Here is a 19,802-nt window from a genome sequence, read left to right as displayed (position 1 = left end):
AAAAAAAGATAACAAAATGTCATCATTTCCAACTTTTCAAATATGAGGATTTGATGCTTTTCTTTATGATCTTGATAATAAATTGAATAATTGCACTCTGGGAAATAATAATGATTAAAGATTAAAGAATTAATAGGTTTATCAAGAATGTAGTTGACAGATTAATCGGAAGGAAGCAATAGTTGGTAGTATGAATAGTTAATTTCCTTGATGACAGACTGATAAATGCATGAATGTATAGGATGATTTAAAGTGTGGGTATAGGCAGTATATTTTTGGCATCATTCAGCATATTGTAATTCAAGTGTTCTGAGAGAAAACTAGACTTCTGCACCTCCTCATGGCTCTGTTTTCAGGCTTTAAAAAATTCAAAGCCTATAGAAAGGAGGCTGGGTGACGGGCGGACATGGGTCTTGGGGTATGGGGTATAACACATGCGCAGTGTAACTGAAGCTGCGGTCGTGCGTTGCGATTGGTTAAATTTCGGCGAGTGCAGACCAGATTTTACTGCGCAAGTATTATACCCCCAAAGATATGACACGTGACCCAGCCTCCTTTCTATAGGCCTTGAATAAATCTAGCCCGTGATGGGAGACTTTGGCCAACCACAGGTCATTTCAGAGAGAGAGAGCGTTCCTATTGCCTGTGCTCCAGCTGGTGGGCGGTGCTTGGTATTTCCTCAGCAGATCTCAACATGGGTGCCGGGTCACAAACTTTCTTATTTTACAGCAAAACAGTACACTACAAGATGTTTCTGAAAACATTTTATGAGAGAAATAGGCATTAAAGTAACAGAAACATTAATTCATATATGATCAGCACTGCCTAGTTTGATCGGAGTCAGAAATGGAAAGACTCCAGCTCGGCTCTGATTGGTCGTTTCCCTCCGGTTGTGAAATCTTGCAGATACCATTAGGAGGACTGGAGGACACCGGAGGACACAGAGGCGCATTAGTTATTTTTTTCAGATTACCTGTCTCATGCACTACTGTCAGGATGTAGTGACCGTTTTATAAAAATATTTTTTTTTAATCATATTTGCTCCATTTCTACCCACTGCAGCTTTAACCTTTCTGCACTGCTAACTTGACAATGGACACAGAGGTGTCAGTGATGGAGGAAGTCAGAGTCAGAGACTGCAGGCTCCAGCTCGGCTCTGATTGGTCGTTTTCCTCCGGACTGTGAAATCTTGCAGATGCCATTAGGAGCACTGGAGGACACCGGAGGACACATGATTTTTTTTTTTATCAGATTACCTGTCTCATGCACTACTGTCAGGATATAGTGACTGTTTCATAAAAAAATACTTTTTTTAATCATATTTGCTCCAATTTTACCAACTGCAGCTTTAAGGGGAATTTAATGAGACGCTTCCTCTCAAAACTAATTATTTCAAGCTGATAATGATTCAAGATAAATTGGATGTGATGATAAGGCCAGTAAGGGGTGTGGTTTGGTTGGGTTGGAGGGGGGGGGGGGGGGGGGGGGGGGCGATGGTTGGTCGGATGCTCGCGAGAAGACAGATGCTGATGCTGCCACCATCGGAGAGAGATTCACATTCACACTGAGACTGAGATGTGAGCGAGCCCGACGAGATGGAGACCTTCATCCATCTTTACCTCAATCTGAGCGTGAGTCGAGTCCTAATTTATCATCTTATGTGTATATATTTTTTAAAATATGTTTTTAAAATGAGCCTGCAGGGTGTAATCTGGTAAGCAAAACCTCCTTATTCCCACATAGGAGCGTGCGCAACCAAGAGACATGCAAATCTGCTATTTATAATGATATTACTTGAATTGCATTATAGGGGAAATGTTTTGTTATGATCGGTTTTAAGTGGCATGTAAATATGATGTGTAATATTAGAGTTATAATAGGGCGGATGGGCCTGTATATCAGGCGATGCGGTTGGTGGTACCCCCTCCTCCTCCTCCTCCTCCTCCTCTTCCTCCCATCCTCCCTGTCTCCATCAGCTCTGGGATCAATACATGCAGGGGTAAATACTGAACACAGGACGGGGTTCAATTACATCTGCTCAAATGCATGTTTTCTTTGTTTTATTTCAAGGCTTTGTTGGCTTTTGAATGGCCATTCCGATGAAGACCCAGTTTTAAAGCTGAGTGATTTATATTCCTCAGTGATGTGAAGGGCACTGTGCAGGAATATCTGAGCAATAGCTTTCCGTATAGATGGGCTTTAAAAAAAGGCAGACTCAGTGCTGCTGCCTGATTATTTCATGCTCTAGTTAAATGTTCAGTCATTGCTCTATGGTGTTTTTTTCTTTCTTTTATATTATTTCTTTTGATCTAGATCTGCCTGCTGCCATCAGTGTGTAAGGATGTGCTGGTACAGATGGAGACAGCTTGACTACTGTAAACTCATGAATATCAGTGCTTGCTCAGTGGAGCTGAACATGGCTGATAAAGATGATGAGTGGCTGTTATTAAGCTATAAATTAGACAGCAATTATTATCATGGGGATCATTTCATGTGATGTGTGTGTGTATGGGTGTGTGTTTAAATAGATAGATAGATAGATAGATAGATAGATAGATAGATAGATAGGCTACGTGTCTGCCTTGTTTCATCTGTTGTACTGATAATGAAAACCATCTGTCAAGTATTTGTTTAACTGAACAAGCCTCACTGTTTCCAAAAAACTACTATATTGTTCAACAAAAGATGCACCATTTTTTAAGGGCTGCAACTAGCTATTTTTTCATTATTAACTGATCTGCTGATTATGTTCTTGATTCATCAATTAAGCATTTAAAATAAGATAAGATAAGATGATCTTTTTATTAGTGCCACAGTAGGGATACTGGTCTACAATGTTTTGTTTTGTTTCTCAAGGTGACCAGTCCAAGGTGACGTCTTCAGACGTCTTGTTTTGTACGACCAAGTCCAAAACAAAAATATATTATTCAGTTCACTATCATAAAAGACTCTAAAAACAAGCAAATATTCACAATTCAGAAGCTAAAACCAGTGAATATTTGGCATTTTTGCAATTATCAACAGCGTTGCTGATAAATTTAATGTCAATTTATAAATTGATTAATTAATTCAGCTTGAATTATTTTCCTTAAGTAGTGATGCTTGATAATGTGCCTTAATTTTATTTTTTTACAGCACTGTGTGTGTGTTCATATCGCTGCTGTGGCCTCCCAGGACTTGGGCTGTGATAATTATAAAACAGAAAAGCCCAAAAGCAATTGAGTTTTAATGAATAGTCCAGATGATGGGTTTAACTTCAAAGACTAATATGAAAACACGTGTAGAGCAAGAAATCGGTCTTTGCAGAGCAGAGTTTTGCTCGCAGTCATTATTCACTGTGTGTCTCCTTTGATGTTACAGGATCTCGGGAGTCAAGCCAAGATGTGACCGTCACGACGCGTCATAGTTTGGATCTGTCCTGCCTTTACAACACTAGTTTCTATAGCAACAGCAATATAAGAGTATCCTAAAAAGCCACATTCCCACAATGCAGTCCTCTAGCTGCTCCTCTCAGCCTCCGAAGCCGCGGCGCTTTGACATCAGCAGGCGGACCAATACCGTAGCTGGACCAAAGCCTCACGGCGCTGGTTTCCAGAGGGAGGATAAAAACATGAACACGATCACCACGTCCTCCCCGCGCCGGGCTACTAAAGGCCCCGCTGCACCCATCAGGACCAGGGTGGGAGTGCAGCCTCGGCCACCAGTGACCCAGTCCAGGTTTGGGTCACAAAAACAGGGATCAACCATCTCCAAATTAGCCAAGCCCAAACCTAAGGCTGCTCGTGCGTCTGCGGCGACTAAAATTGCACCAGCAGCCGCTCCGCCTCCGCTCCCCTCCGTTCTCCCTCTTGACCCGAACTGCAACGAGCCGAGCCTCCCGTGTCTGTGCTGCGACGGCCGTTCCCCGCAGGACAACAATAGCATGTTCAACCATAACCACAACAACAACAACACCATCTCTATCAGACAGCAACTGCAGCTACCGCCTCCTCCGGCCCCGTTGCCCCAGAGGCAGGATGGGAAAGGGGCCAAGGAGCAGCCTCAGCCTCCCTCCCAAGCACAGGCCAAGTTGGAGGCCTCCGCCCGCCCTGCTGCCAGTCTGGAAAATGAAGGCAAGAATGCTGACGCAAGCGCTGATCTGGACAACAAGAAAAATGTAAAAGTAGAGGAAGACGACGACGAGGAAGAGAGCAGCGGGGATATTGATATTGATGATGATGAAGAGGCTGACAATGATGACGATGACGATGATGATGATGACGACACCCTGGTCCCCTCGTGCTGTGACTGCCCCCCCTCTCTCCTGGAGTTCTCGCTCTCCTCCTCTACCTCCTCGTCCTCCACTTCCATCAGCTCCTGCTCTGATCTGGAGTCTGACTGTGCAGATCAATCCGCCTCCATCTGCTCTTCTCACGACCACGATAATCTGTCCGTCGCTCTGGCTCCCAAAGACCGCTCTCTCCCTGAATGCCAGCCTCCTGTGCGTTCACCCCCGTCCCATCCACCGCCATCCCTTCCTCTTAGCCGCAACCCCTTCATGTTAACATCACATTCCTCCCCTTGCTCCCCAGATGAGGGCTACCCCTCCGCCCTGGACTCCCCTTCTCCTGACTACCTAGGACTCAAAGATGATTCTGAGGTCACCAAACTAGGTTTACTTGACTTCCTAGAATCAGTCGGGGAGTTCGGGAAAATGGAGCGCTTCAGCCAGGTGATCCAAGTGGCTCGTTGGGATCTGGAGGGCGAGCAACACTGGGATGTTCTGAGGGATCGGCTAGATCACCTGGATCGCTTGGAGAAGGTGAACAGAGAAGTGAAACTTGCCTACATTGCCAGACTCCATGAGAAGGGGTTTGATCTCGGAGATCTGGAAGAGCAGGATCTCTCAGACGTCATGGATGAAATGGGCAACATTGACATTCCCTGGAAGTTGTATAAAAGCGGCAGAGGAGCGCTGGGAGACTCTCAGGAGTTTTCAGATGCAGGGGTCGACCTCACCGCTCCATCAGACTGTGAGGATCACCTCGCTCCTGATTCCCTCACTCCTTCTCCTGTCGGGCCGCCACCCAGACCCCCCAAACCTCCAGCGCGGCACGCCAGCGTGAGCTCTGACCTCCACACCTACATCAATATCAGCAGGGAGACCACCTCCATGGCCGTCTCCACCTCTCCTACATTGTCTACTTTCTCCCCTAACTCCTCGTCCCCCACTTTCACCACTTTTAGGTGTGAGAAACCCCTACCTCCTTCTCCACCCTCCATTCCCCCTCTTCCCACCTCTAAACCAGTCCCTTACCTCACCCTCTACACCACCCCTTCTCCACCTCCATCTCTCCCCACCCCAACTCCTCCCATCCCTCCCCCTCGGAAGCGTCACCTCGCCAGGAAGGAGGCCCAGCGGCTCGCCGCTCTTCAAGCCAATCACGAAAAGACCCCCCTTTCCCTTCCTCCTCCTACCATGCGTCCCCCACCTCTGCCTCCTCCGCCAGTTATCTCCATCTCCTCCTCATCTCCCCCTGCCATACCACCTCCACCTGCCCTGCCTCCTCCCCCCTCCTTCCATGCACTGGATGTAGAGATTCGAAAGCTACTGATGCTCGCTGGATTGACCCAAGCTGAGCTCCTCAAACTCAGCCCAGAGCTTGGTGTTTGTGTTGGAGGGTTAGAGGATGAAGGAGATAGAGATCATGTCATCTCGTCCAGGTCTGGGGAGCTACATGAGTTCAGACTGAAAGAGAGGGAGGAGGAGAAGGAGTGTGATGCCGGGATGATGGCCAGAGACGAATGGAGCAGCAGAGGTAAGATGGTTGGAGAACGAAGAGCTGATGGAGGCCAAACAAAAGAGGAGAGCACACAAAGAACCACCTCGTTCACTGAGATGGCGAGGAGGAGGAAGAGGGGCAGCGGTCTGACCTCTGACCTTTACTACAGCACTGGTTTTAGCAATACACATGAAACTAAAGAAAAGAACATGAGCTTTGAGTCTTACCGGTATCCTGCCGAGGTACTAGATTCACCTCCCCCTCCTCCTCCTCCTCGCCCCTTACCCCCAATCCCCCCATCTGTGCCACACCATAAAGTTAGCACTCTCGTGGCTAACTCCGCACAGCCTGACCGCTTCGATTGGCTCATAGCTTTCACACCTGAGTGTGAAGCCGCACTACAGCCTCCACCACTGGCAATGAGAAAATCTCAAGTGGAAACTCAGAAGAAGCTCAGCTCTTCAGGGTCATCTCCAGCTCCAAACGTCACGACTTTTAAAGAGCTGCGTTACCGCAGCAAGAACGGCGTCCCCACAACGAAGGTGATCACCGATCCAGACCCCGACCCGAATGTTATTACGCCAGACGCAGATATTCTGTACAACCTGAGGTGGAGGAGAGAGATGGCGGGCGGTGACGGCAACGAATGGGAGTACACCTCTCAGGCTCAGGCCTTCTTCATGCAGCCGCCGCCGGCCCTCACCTCGATGGCCGCTCTGAAGGAAATGCTCCAGAGAGCTGACGAGGAGGGGAGACAACCGGAGCTGTGCCCATCACAGAAGATTGGCTGCTCGGTCAGTGACAGCAGCCTGTGGACCATGGGCAGAGAGTGGGAGGGTGAAGAAGTTAAGAGGGTGGAGAAGGATGAGAAAGAAGAAGAGGAGGAGGTGGAGGTGGAGGTGGAGGTGAGAGGACGAGCCGATGGTGGAAGGACTCTTGAATCAAGAACTACAGGTGAGTGTGAATTACCATGATGATGCTAATAAAGCAGGCAGCTGAATTTAATGACATAGGGGAAGGGGTCTGCGTGTGTGTGCATTTTTGTGCATGCGTGGGAGACGATAAACACATCAAAGTGTAATTTTCATCTCAACAAATCTGGGATGGGCAGAAGATGGAGAGAAGGACAGACTGATGCATAAATAACATCCTTGGACAGTACAATAGAAAGAAACCATGGGTTGAGTCATTTATGGAAATGATATATTGAGCGAGAGCGAAGAGATGGAGGGCAAGCATGCGTCACAGAAAGGCATGATGGGTGATATGATGGATAAATGATGAAAAGGGATAAACAGAGGGGGGGATGTGAATAAGACAGAGGCAGCTGCAGAGAGAACATGAGCAACAGTGAGAGATGGAGGGATAAAGACAGTGAAGAGTGGAGGTAATATGAGGAGAGAAGGGAGGTTGGAAACTTCCCAGCCAGTCTTTCCTGCACTGGTTATCAAAGTGTGATGTCATCACTGCCTTATTCAATTATTCATCCACTCTCCAGGCCAACGGGAGGGGGATAATGGAGTGCCCACTGAGCTCACCACCTTCCTTCTTTATACCTTCAACTTCTCTTTTCTTTCTATCAGTGTGTCCTAACATATTTTTGTGTTCGTCTGCCTCTTTACTAGTTTTAAATCCCATCAACTTTATGCTTTCCTCTTGCTGTCTATCACGTTTTTCTGCTTCCCCCAAACCTTTGCTCCCTAGAGTGGCACCGATAGCTAAGATCAGGTTACTTATCTCATACAGTGCTGCAGTGGGCTTCATAAACACTAGATTGTCAGTAGGGTGTATGTTTGATCTAAATTCGGGCTGCAACTAATGATTATTTTCATGCCATCTGTCGATTATTTCCTTGATGAATCGATTAGTTGTTTGGTTTATAAAATGTCAGAAAAAAATGAGTAATTGTAGCGACTACTATCAGTTAAACAGCCGCTAAGAGGCTCTTTACTGCATGACGTTTCAAAGAAATCCATACGTCCATATGCGTTATATGGTGTTTATTAAATGAAAAGAATTACAAACAATAACTGTACTGGATTAACTAAAGCAGATGAAGTGACGTGAGTGAAATATGTCGATCAGTGTTTCCCAAAGTCCAAGATGACGTCCTAAAATGACTTGTTTTGTCCACAACTCACAGATAATCAGTTTACTGTCTTAGAGGAGTAAAGAAACCAGGAAATATTCACATTTAAGAAGCTGGAATCAGAGACTTTTTTTTCTTAAAAATTACTCAAACTGATTAATCGATTATCAAAATAGTTGGCGATTAATTTAATAGTTGACAACTAATCGATTAATCGTCGCTGCGCTAATTTAAATTGCTCATATTCTCCGCCAGTCGGTTGCTAAATTAATTTGTAAAATTAGTCCTTTGATTATACAATTACTATGGCATTATTTCATGATTTCGCTAACGAGTTACATGCTGCAGGAGTTTCCCCCAAAACCACTGCAACGAGACATAAAATAGGTGTGTACACCTTTAAGAGCCAAAGGGGTGGATCTTAATACATGGACCAATGGCTGAGAGCCAGTGTCAGAAAAATAGGAAGTATCATGTGTTGGTTACAGTTCAAAGACAGCTCAAGTCTAACCAAGGTATGGTTGCTTTCTAGCTCACTTTGTAGCCCATATACATATATATATATACATACCCTCACACTATGTCACAGGTAATTTAGTGTAATGGAAATTGCAGTAGCCACACTCTCTGAATGTCCACAGAGGCAGACATGGTGAGTGAGCAGGAACGGACAGAAGTCAGCTATCTGTTGACTGACTCAGCATTACACTGCTGTACTGCTGGAGAGGGGAGGAGGAGGTAGAGAGGTAGAGAGGTAGAAAACAAAAGGCAGAGAAGAGAAAGAGAGAGAAGGTGATCCAGAGGTGATGATGGCACGCACTGCAGTAAATTACAAAACACTGTGCTGTGTTAGATCAACATTCAGAACTCTCAGTACAAAGTGTGAAATGAAAGTGAAACCAGAAAACCCACATTGAGATATGATGAATCTTTGATGGTGGCATTTTAATTATGGTGAATAAGTGGCTGATTTGAATATTTCTACTGAGCAGCGTTTATGGGTATCATTTCCTGTTGTGTCAAACTCTTAGATGAGAGACGTGTGGTTATTGCCCTTCATGAATCAACTCCATTGACTCATTCTCTATCAATGTGTAGCTGTCAATCAACTGTTTAAATACTGCATGATGTTACATGATGACGATTTCTGCTGATTTACACTCATGAATGTGCATTTTTATCTCTCGACAGACACTAACATTTTCTGCATCTCTCTCTCCTTCCCATTTCTCTGCCACATTTACTTTACTCTTCCTGGTTTTTCCTCACCTCTCCATCCCATTCGGTTGTTTTCCATTGTTTGTCCACGGCTCCGCTTTGCTCCCTCATGTCGCTTTGCCTCTCCATCCTGACTCCTGCACCTTTACAATTTTTTGGCCTTTTTAACCCTTTTTCCCAATAAGCAGTCTCCTCCCCCCCGCTGTCCCTCGCCCAGTCCTCCCAACCCTACTTCCTCCACGCTGCCCTCCCTCCCTATCGCCCCGGCTTCTGTAACTCCCAGCCCTTTGCAGATCCCAGACCCCTCAGCCATGCAGGCAGGGAGTCCACAGACACACGCTGTAATAACACACGGTGGGCCACCGCTGCTCCCAGCGCAGCTCGCATCCACAGAGATGAGTCCAGCGCTGATATAAACTCTAGCTTTAACTATGAATCTCTGGATGATTTCGATGTAGACTCTCCTTGTGATTATGGGGATATCTTTAACACATGCAGAGACTTTGACTCTATCTGTAATTTTGACTCTCTGTACTGCAGTGACTCTAAGTCAGACACACCTGTTGAGGCTCCAAGTTGCACCACTCCATATAAGAACATTGATGTCATGATGACGTATTCAAACAGCATCAGCGCTTTAGATTCGATGTATTCAGAAAAACGCTCACACGCAGACCACAACAGGACATCTAAAGAGCTTCCTCCTCTCCCTTCATATTACCTTTACCACCCGAAAAACTGCCCTCTGCACAGGGGTGCCCCTCCTCGCCTCTCGCCTATCGGCGCCCTCGCCCCACCCGAGCGCTCTGGGGCAACCCCGCCAGGTGCAGCAGGCTACTGCCTCAACTCCCCGCTTTTCCCCCGCTCTCACACCTTGCCTGCCCTCGCTGCTCCTCTCTACTACCCAAACCTCTACCCTCCTATACCGCCTAGGGCGCCCCCCCTACCCCCAAAACTCTACCAGGCTCCTCCGCAGTCACGCGTGGCGAGTAAGACTTCTCTCTCTCTTCTCTCTCTCCTACATCTCACACTCTCTCTCTCTCTCTTTGACATCTTGCTTGCATGCATGTCTGTCTGTCTGTCTGTCTTACTGTCTGTTTCTGTCTTTGTTCTCTGCCCTCCCTGGATATAGTGGCCCTCTGACTTTTGTCACTTTTCGACCCTTTGGGATTTGCAGATTTGAAAGAACTGGGTAACTGAAGCTGTTTTATGTAGCAGAAGGTAGATCCCTGCAGGTCATCTGATGCGTCTTATCTACGCCGTCCTTTCAAATCTGCAAAGGGCCTTCAGAGGGGTGACAGCTGTTCCTGTCAGAGGGCGTCCAGAGCTGCTCGCACTCTTTTTTCCTCTTACTCTGTCTGTCTCTGTGTCTGTCTCGTCTGGTCTGGTCTGTCTACATGTTTTTGTTTTTGCACGGTGTGATGTTGTAAAGTAAATTATTTTTATTTAAACCTTTTTTTTTTATCTTCGTGTATGTGTATGTGTACATTTAGGGCAATTTCAAAGTAATTAAAGGGATAGTTTGGGTGTTTTGAAGTGGGGATGTATGAGATACTTATCGTAGTAGTAGTAGGTGTTACTTACAGTAGATGACGGTCGGCAAGCCCCCTGCATCAAGAAACAGAAAACACCGGAACTGGAGCAAAGCAATGTACTGCTGTGGACGGGGACAGAAGAAAAACTTATTTTAGCCTCCTAAAAGAAAGACTCAACTATAAAAAAAACTATCCCTTTAAGTGTATGCTATATTTTAAATATTTTCACCGCTTTATCTTGCAGTGAGACGGCCCTTTTGTTCTCCTTTCTGACGGGGAACAGAACTGAATTCAAACTTATCTATGCTCTCTCCAAAGCCAGCAGGCTCAGATGATAAAAACAGTTTAGATACATTATCAATTTTTTAAGGTGAGCTTTTCTTTTAGGAAGCTAAAATACGTTTTTCTGCCGACCCCATCCACAGCAGTACATTGCTTTGGTTCCGTGCGGTAACTCTTGTCTGCTTCTCCAAACTTGGGGTGTACCGACCGTCATCTACTGTAGGTAACACACTGACCTCATACAACCCCACTTCAAAACACCCAAACTATCCCTTTAAGGTCCACTGCATCCTGTTCATTATATGAATGTCTGTATTTATATAACTAGTTTATATAAATCCTTTTATATGAACATCACACCGTATTCAACATCTGCCCTTTGCACATGTGAATAATTGTATCTGACCTGACTGATGTGCTAGTTTATACACCTGTTCCCCCCACTAGCTCCGCAGTATGTATATTTATATTAAGTATGTATGAGTGTATTTGTGTGTTTGAGCGCGAGTCAAGACTAATGCATGGGATCCTGTTTATTCCCGATGCATACAGAAAGTTGTCTTCACAGATCCAGATGTTGAAAGCAAACCAATATTTACAGGATGTCCTCACACACTGTTTGTTGTCAGTAGTACCATCTGCTTCTGTCTGCCTCCTCCAAATGCTTCTCATTCTACTAATAATACTAATATTTTAGTTATGGTATTTATGTCTGTGGTGATTCATGTTTGCTGCTGTTGAATTTGTATTTTTTTTAAGTAAGTAATTGCTCTTTTTCTGTCGCTGTCAGCTGTTCGCAGTGTCTCATTCGCTGGCTCTGTACAGAGGACAGAGACGTCCTGGATGGGCGAAGATGTGAAGCATCCAATGAGAGGCCTTGGCCTGTCCTCTCTGTGCCTGCAGGAAAAAAAAGGTGTGTGTGTTCACCTGTCCATCTGTGTATGTTTGTCCCTGATGATGTCTATAGCTCTTACAGTTTAACCATTGTTCTCCCCTCCAGCTCTGGTCAGTGCGGTCAGCGTGGCAGTGGAAGCCATCTTGGCCCAGTTCAGCTCTTCTCGGACTGTCGTTCAGAAGGTTAGTCACTGCTTACGTTACGTCACCGGAGGGATTTTGAATAACAGATTTAAGTTGTCATTTTTTTTTTGCTTTGTTTGTTTCACTATCGAGACGTCACTCTCGATAACGAAACAAAATGTCATCTTCTTTTGAATTCATCTTTGAAAATGCTTTCCCTCCCTCCCTTCTTGTTCTGACTCTACATATTGTGTTCCGTCTCTCCTCAGTCTCTCTCAGTTAACAAGGTACTAGAATATCTTTAGATAACCCAATCTTGTAGTCTTAAGAATTTCTTTGTAAACTAACTCCTACCCCCCCAAATCATGTCTCATCACATCATACCGACCCTCGTCTTCCCCTGGTCCTCATTTACGTGTCCCATTTTCCTTTCCCTCCCTCTCTCTCTCTCGTGCCGTCCTTTCCCCTGTCTCTCCCTATCACTGCACATCTTCTTCCTCTCCCTTCCTCTCCCCTCCCTAGGCCTTATCAGGAGACAGCACTATAAATCCATCTCTGGGCCGTCTGGTGCTGCAGTGTCTCTGCCCAGCCCTGCACAGCTTGCTGACCGATGGCTTGAAGCCTCACCAGAGTGACCTGATTGCAGGCAGGAGGCCAAATTCCGCCTGGGGTCTGGTCCAGGCCTCCACCAGGCCAGGTAGCACGCCAAGATCAAAGGAAAATTAGCATTTATAGACCTGGATATTAAGGATTTGATATTAGTTGTGTCATGTTTTTTTTCCCTGGTTGATAATAATAATAATAATAATAAGCCCTGGACTTTGTCTGCCTCCTATTTTCTCACACATACCGGTCAATACTTGTTGATTTTAGTGTCTAAAATGCTGAATTAAGCAAACAACAGGATGCAGATATCGATTGGCCTATGAGTGCCAAGTTTCAATTTTTTGCTCACCTCTGTAAGTTCCTCTGTTGATCGCTCTCTCTCTCTCTCTCTCTCCGTCTCTTTATATATATTTTCTCCTCTTCCTCTCAACACACTTTTCAAGGTCCTAAAACTCAAGCGTTGTTCAACCTACAAGTTCGTGTTGGAGAGCTGCCTCAGCTCAGACAGAGCAAACACAGGTTCAACGCTTTCCTCTTCGGCCTGCTGAAGTGAGTTCTGGCTCATTATCCTCTCCACTAGTAGCAGGAAAAGTGCTCAAATCAGTAGTTAAAAAATATTTTTGATACTATATTTTAATTTCCCTGCACTCGTCCTCTTTGTATCCTCACTTTTCCTCTTCTCTCTATTTTCTTCCAGTACCAAGCTTCTTGATTTCTGGCTGTCTCACCTTCAGTCTTGCAGTGGTAAGTTTCCATCACTTCCGTCTCATTCTCGTGCACGTGCATGTGCGTTAACAGTGACCTCTCTTCCTCTCAGATGTGCTGGAGACATATCACCGCCCCGCCTCCTTCATGCGTCTGTCGCTGACCGCCTGCCAGCCTCTGTTCGAGGAGCTGCTCCTCGTGTTGCAGCCTCTAAGCCTGCTGACCTTCAACCTCGACCTGCTCTTCCAGCACCACCATTTAGAGCCGGACAGTCACACACCGGAGATCCCCAGTCCACCTTGTCAGGACGCAGTTACAACAGAGGGGTCCCAATCCAAAATCACAGGCTGTAAATATATTGAAAGCCTCTCAGAGGTAGACTTTGGAAGCCCAGAGCATCGGGCGGCCAAAGAAAAATCGCCAAAGAACGGAGGAGCATGGGAATCAACACAAAGCAGTGCTGCACCCATAAAAGCACCGGTCACTATTGGGCAGACGAGTCCTCAGCTGTTGTGGGTGCAGGAGAAGGAAATTGGAGACTTGCCTCTTCATGATGTTGAGGAGGACAGCCTCGCTCAGCAGGCAGGACAGGTACTCACCTTTTTGTGCAGCTCTTCAGTGTTTGTAGTCAAATATGTTGTGTGATCGTGCAGGGCTGACCTTTCTTTTAATCTTAGGTGATCCAGCACGGATGGGGGGCTGTGATGCGCTGGGGAGGCAGACTGAGCCAGAATCTGTCTGAGAGGAGCCTGAAAAAGGAGGAGATGAAGACGGACCTCCAGGCAACAGCGGGGAGCGAGTTCACTCCGGTCAGCAGCAGTGTTCAGGTTCCCTGGGGTATGGGGCGGCTCTTTGGAGCCTCTAAAAGCCTCAGCAGCCCACCAGGTCACACACCGCCAACCAGGTTAGCCAATGAATTCACCACATAACTGTAATGGACTAGTGGATTCAACCACTGTAGTGACTTGTTTTCTGCATGAATGGTAACACTCTCTCTCTCTCTGTTTAACCATCCCTCTTGTCCTCTCTGTGTCCGTCTCTGCAGGCGTCCCTCTCAGTGGCTGTCTCCTGGTGTCACCGCACTGTCACGAATGGTGAGCAGCAACTCCACCCCGATAATACAGAGGGCCCCGGAGCCCCAGGGAGGAAGTGAGCCCGAGGCAGAGAAAGAGGTTGACGCAATGGAGATGAAGGACAAACCCAGACCACTCAGGTACAACAGACATAAAGCAAGGTTATAATAGTTTTGAATATTCAATTAGTTTTTATTTAATTTTAGCTTTGACTTTTCAATTTAATTTTAGTTTAGTTTTAGTTAGTTTTCAGAGTGTGTTTGCTGTTTTAGTTTCAGTTTTAGTTAGTTTTCAGAGTGTTTTTGCTGTTTTAGTTTCAGTTTTAGTTAGTTTTCAGAGTGTTTTTGCTGTTTTAGTTTCAGTTTTAGTTAGTTTTCAGAGTGTTTTTGCTGTTTTAGTTTCAGTTTTAGTTAGTTTTCAGAGTGTGTTTGCTGTTTTAGTTTCAGTTTTAGTTAGTTTTCAGAGTGTGTTTGTTGTTTTAGTTTCAGTTTTAGTTAGTTTTCAGAGTGTTTTTGCTGTTTTAGTTTCAGTTTTAGTTAGTTTTCAGAGTGTGTTTGCTGTTTTAGTTTCAGTTTTAGTTAGTTTTCAGAGTGTTTTTGCTGTTTTAGTTTCAGTTTTAATTCGTTTTCGGAGTGTGTTTGCTGTTTTAGTTTCAGTTTTAGTTAGTTTTCAGAGTGTTTTTGCTGTTTTAGTTTCAGTTTTAGTTAGTTTTCAGAGTGTTTTTGCTGTTTTAGTTTCAGTTTTAGTTAGTTTTCAGAGTGTTTTTGCTGTTTTAGTTTCAGTTTTAGTTAGTTTTCAGAGTGTTTTTGCTGTTTTAGTTTCAGTTTTAGTTAGTTTTCAGAGTGTGTTTGCTGTTTTAGTTTCAGTTTTAGTTAGTTTTCAGAGTGTGTTTGCTGTTTTAGTTTCAGTTTTAGTTAGTTTTCAGAGTGTTTTTGTTGTTTTAGTTTCAGTTTTAGTTAGTTTTCAGAGTGTGTTTGCTGTTTTAGTTTCAGTTTTAGTTAGTTTTCAGAGTGTTTTTGCCATTTTAGTTTAAGATTTTTCAGAAAAATTTAGTTTTAGTTTTTATTTTAGTTTTAGTTTGTTTTTGTCAGGGCCAGGTATAACGCCTCAGAGGTATGTAGCCACGAGAGTTGACGGAAATTCATGCTGACTCCTTTTTTCAGGAGTGATGTATTATAGCTATAACAAAACTAAAACTGAAATGATTTTACATTCATTTTATATTTTCATTAGTTTTTACCCAGGCAATATCATTTCAGTTTAGTTTTTTTAAAGGTTTTTATTTAGTTTCAGTTCACTAAAAATATTTTTCACTGCTTATTTTTAGTTTTGTTTCAGTTTTAGTTTACCATAATAACACTGATATAAATTGACAGTGATGGTATTTTGTTTTTCTCACCAACCGTTCATCCGATCGACTTCACACTTGAAGGGTGTATTACTGAGGACCCAAGGAAGTGCAGCGTCGAGTGCGAGCTCTTGAGATCTACGGGACATGTTTATTAGTAACTGGAGTTTGCGCTGGCTGAATGCGAGTTACTACAGCTAGTTGCTAACTGAAAGTTTCCCGGAGCCGCTGCCCGCTCTCCTCACAGTGAAATAGTCTCCTGGTGGAGGGGAGGACAAAGCGAAAATGCGAGTCATTTTCTTGTTTCTGCCACTTTGGATTTAATCCAATAAACAACTATCAAAACATACACAGACCCTGTACCTTTAACGTGATTGACAAGCCCTCGGGGCAGCTCTACTTCTTCATCTTTTGAGAGCCGACTGGACGCTACAGTGACTCGCATGCTCATTTCAGCGGATATCTCTGCAACGCAACACATAGACATATTTGACATAACATCAAAAATGTAATCTCTTATCAATGACCTCTTTTTGAATGTTTTAAACTAAAATTCTGGCCAGATTGCACCTTTAAGTATGAGCTAAAGCAACCTTCAGGATGTCTAGTTGTGGCGTATTTTTCTCTTTTAAAATGTCATCTTTCCCCCGCCAAGAGCACCAGTGGGCGTAGGAGACACCAGAAATGCTCCTGTTATCTTTTTTAGTCTTTGGAAGACTATAATTGGTGACTCACCAGCGACCCTGCATTGTGACTCATCCAAGCTAGGGCTACATCGTATGTTGGGGTTGACGTTCTTGTCTGTGGTTGGTGTATAGACCTGAGAAAATCTCTGCTGTCTGTCCTCAGGTCCATACGAACGCTGTGCGACCACTCGGGAACAGGTTCGGAGCTCACCTTCTGCAAAGGGGAGGAACTGGTGGTGTTAGGAGGAGTCGATCAGGACTGGATTCGCTGTCGTCAGGGAGACAAAGAGGGACTGGTACCTATTGGCTACACCTCTCTCATCATGTGACTTCGGCACCATAACTGCTGCACTCAATCAATAAAAAAAACAAAATAAAAATCTATATATATTTTAGGCGAGTGTTGAGAGGTTATGGCGGGGCTCCACTACTCTGAAAGGGATATTTCACGCTTGCTCTGTTCGAGTTTGAGTTGAGCGCATAGCACCATCTGTTCTGCTTTACGTGCATCAGGAGCAGTCTGCAGCCCGCTCCCTTTATGAACATATGGGAGTTTTTTCCCCCCCATTCACAATCCATCCAGTTTGGTAGCATTAAACTAATGGATGTTAGCAGCAGGAATGCAGCAGATGCTGTGAAATAACGACTCAAGTCAAATTTCATACTGGAAGACCTTTGATCTCGTAGTGAAGTATCCCTTTAAAATGTTCTTTCCTCAATTTCTGCCTTCCTCGTCAGCCGCTGGTCTGAAAACGATCACAGGGGAAATTCTGTGCTATCAACCATTTGAGTGCTTTCAGATCAGAGGCCATGAGGAGGCGACAGCCTGGTAGTAGCCGCGTTGATATCTCTAGCTGTAGTCAGCTGTAGAGAGCCGCGGCTCGCAGGTTGTCGAGTGGAGGAAGCACGTGAGAGTACTGGGCCGTAGCTCCTGTTGCATACTGCGTAGTAATGTAGTGAACTGTAGCTGTGTAGATCTGTGTTTTATTGACCTTTAACCCCTATCGACCTCTCACCTTTATCGCCTGGTTCATGTGTGTTTGTTTCTGCTACTATATTTGACTGTATAAATATACATACAAAATATATATATAAGTATATAAATTGAGATTGATATTACCAAGATAGATAGAAAGATAGATGAACAAGAGAAAGCAGATAGTAAAACACAAGCAGCAGCTTAATACTGTGGCCACACTGAGGAAGTGGATGATTAAAAAATGAATTCTTTACATCTGCAACTTTACACACACATCAAGCGGTTGTCATACATGCAAAAAAAATATGTGTTTGTTTTAAATCCAGTATCTTCCCTCCTGTTTGCTTCATGTATTGCTATGGTCCTGACATCATGTTCATAACATTATTAGATTTAGCCTCATACCTTAAAACACTGTATGCATTGTAATGTGCCATGAATGCTTTGAATGAATGCCAGAAAATATCTATCTATCCATCCCACACGAGATAATATCAGACAACAGCAATCTGTAGCTAATCGCGTCCAAAACCTCACGGTGCCAACATGTGTCGGAGTCAAACACCTCACCAAACTATGCTCAGCTCTTGTTCAACACTATCTGACCTTAAATTTTAATGAAGTGAGAAGATCCCAGATGTATGTAACTCATAAATGCTACAGCAAAGTCTGTAGGTTTGGTGGCTGAATTTCACCTCGTACCTCAGTGTTTGTATTTATCTTAACTGGGGCTGACCCGAATGTTTCGAAGCTTCGACTGTTGCCATGGTGATCGACCTACAAATCAGTTTGAATGCTTCGTTTTCTTTTTTTTAAGTATGTATAAATCCCCAAATAGCCCATGAAATAAGGAATAATTCGACAACATCATTCATTATTCATATTCAACATTAGTTATTATTAGTTATTGTAGAGGTGCGTGTGTCGAATATCTTTGAATATTTCTCACCGAAGCTTCGAAGCCCAAAAAATTATATTCGGGACAGCCCTACTCTTAACCCCTTCCCGCCATGTTTGCTCATCATGATCATTGATATTAATGATAGTGGTAGTAGAATTGGTTGTGGTGGAAGTGATATGTTACTGTTGAACCACATTGCTTTATGTCATATATTTATTCAATAGTTTCTGTATTGATTACTATGCATATGGTTAAATGTACAACTAAAAAGCCTTTTTGTTTGTTTTAAAGTCACGGTTTTGATTTGATGTTGACACCTGAAGCCTAAAACAACAGCTTAAATAGATAAAAGAGCCAGATTTGAACTTGTCAGGAAAGGCTGACACTAAAGGACCTCCGTTTAATTCAGCAGGAATTCATTGCTATTGATCAATCAGGGAAAGTTTCCTCGTGTTATTGTGTCAATGCCATGTAGCATGACATCACCGTCACTATGGCAACTGTCCAGTAGCGATAACCAGTGCTCATAACTTGTAACTTATGAGCACAATAAGATGCCATAAAATGGATAGGTGTTTACGAGAAACAATGTCTAGATAAAGATAAAATATCGGTTGACACGTTTATATTTTTTTGTTTTTTTTATTTGTGAGATTCTGGTCTAAATGCATTTGTTAATTTATTGGATGTACTATTTATTGATCTGGAGGTTTCTGAAAAGAAAAGCTCTATCTGACCCATCTAGTGTCTCTCTATCTATCTGGGTTCTTTATGTGAGTGTGTGTGTGCGTGTGAGCGTGCACATGGCAGTGTGTGTGGCAATGAAAGCAGAGATGAGTGTGAGCACATCCTGCACTTTCACTTGTGTGTGCGTGTGTGTGTGTATGTGTGTGTGTGTGTGTGTAAGTGTAACAATGAGATCTGTACCTCCCTCCTCCTCCTCTTCCTCCTCTTTCTCTCTCTGGTGTCATGTAGCCTGTAGACATCCCTGTGTCCTACTATTACTGCATATAGTTCAGTGCCCCTCTAGTGTCAGTCACTGTCCACCTCCTGCATGTGCTTGTTTGTAAATACACCAAATAAAATGATCAGTATAAACCAAGCCTGGGCAGCTGTTTGAGTCATATTTTAGCCCTTAATATCCATGTTAAAAAGCCTTATTAGTCAGAGTTTACATGTTAAGCCATCCAATTTGATTGTTATCAGGCTATTTAATAGCCATTATCAGTCGCTATAAGCACCATAGATGTGGGTCAATAGGGGCCTACTACGTGTACTACCTTGTAAAAGTGAAAGCGAAACTTAAAAGCAACACGTTCTAACATGTTGTAAAACTGAATGAAACGTCACATTTTGAGCACAAACAAAAAGGCTTCTTTAGGTTTAGGCAAAAAACAGTTAAGTTTAGGAAAAACATGGTGAATTGGGTTAAAATAACTACGACCGCAAAGACAACTACACATTGTTGGTGCGCCTGACTTCCGCTTTTGCTCCTGTCATAATTACTACAGTCGCTAGATGTCGCTGTCGTGCTCTTTTATACCTTATTTCGGTGATCTATCATGTGAATAGATGATAAAACCTACTAGTGGGTGTAGTAG

The 19,802-nt window shown here is 44.0% G+C and overlaps 1 protein-coding gene across 6 annotated transcripts; it reads left to right on the top strand.

The window, feature by feature from the left end:
* The first annotated feature begins 1,481 nt into the window (after positions 1-1,481).
* Positions 1,482-19,304, top strand: rusc1 (RUN and SH3 domain containing 1). Of its 6 annotated transcripts, XM_037784729.1 has the most exons (13): positions 1,483-1,631; positions 3,361-6,716; positions 9,258-10,058; positions 11,677-11,799; positions 11,887-11,963; positions 12,173-12,190; positions 12,426-12,600; positions 12,953-13,058; positions 13,207-13,253; positions 13,327-13,805; positions 13,892-14,118; positions 14,260-14,427; positions 16,485-19,304. In XM_037784729.1, the coding sequence occupies exons 2-13, from the start codon at positions 3,488-3,490 to the stop codon at positions 16,648-16,650; spliced, it is 5,616 nt and encodes a 1,871-aa protein (XP_037640657.1). In that variant the 5' UTR covers positions 1,483-1,631; positions 3,361-3,487; the 3' UTR covers positions 16,651-19,304. The 6 variants fall into 6 exon arrangements, 5 of the variants coding, with proteins under 5 accessions (XP_037640660.1, XP_037640657.1, XP_037640658.1 ...); XM_037784730.1 differs by lacking the exon at positions 12,173-12,190; XM_037784731.1 differs by lacking the exon at positions 9,258-10,058 and having other exon boundaries at positions 1,484-1,631.
* The last annotated feature ends 498 nt before the right edge of the window (positions 19,305-19,802 follow it).

This window comes from Sebastes umbrosus, chromosome 11 (assembly GCF_015220745.1).
Source record: "Sebastes umbrosus isolate fSebUmb1 chromosome 11, fSebUmb1.pri, whole genome shotgun sequence".
NCBI classification, from domain to species: domain Eukaryota; kingdom Metazoa; phylum Chordata; class Actinopteri; order Perciformes; family Sebastidae; genus Sebastes; species Sebastes umbrosus.
This window is presented reverse-complemented; position numbering and strand designations above follow the sequence as displayed.

What these genes read in the sequence shown, in the direction of transcription:
- rusc1 (XM_037784729.1), top strand. Translation starts at nt 3,488, where the DNA reads ATGCAGTCCTCTAGCTGCTCCTCTCAGCCTCCGAAGCCGCGGCGCTTT. An exon ending in GTGCCTGCAGGAAAAAAAAG is followed by an intron (nt 11,800 to 11,886) that starts GTGTGTGTGTTC and finishes TCTCCCCTCCAG; the next exon opens with CTCTGGTCAGTGCGGTCAGC. An exon ending in TTCCTCTTCGGCCTGCTGAA is followed by an intron (nt 13,059 to 13,206) that starts GTGAGTTCTGGC and finishes ATTTTCTTCCAG; the next exon opens with TACCAAGCTTCTTGATTTCT.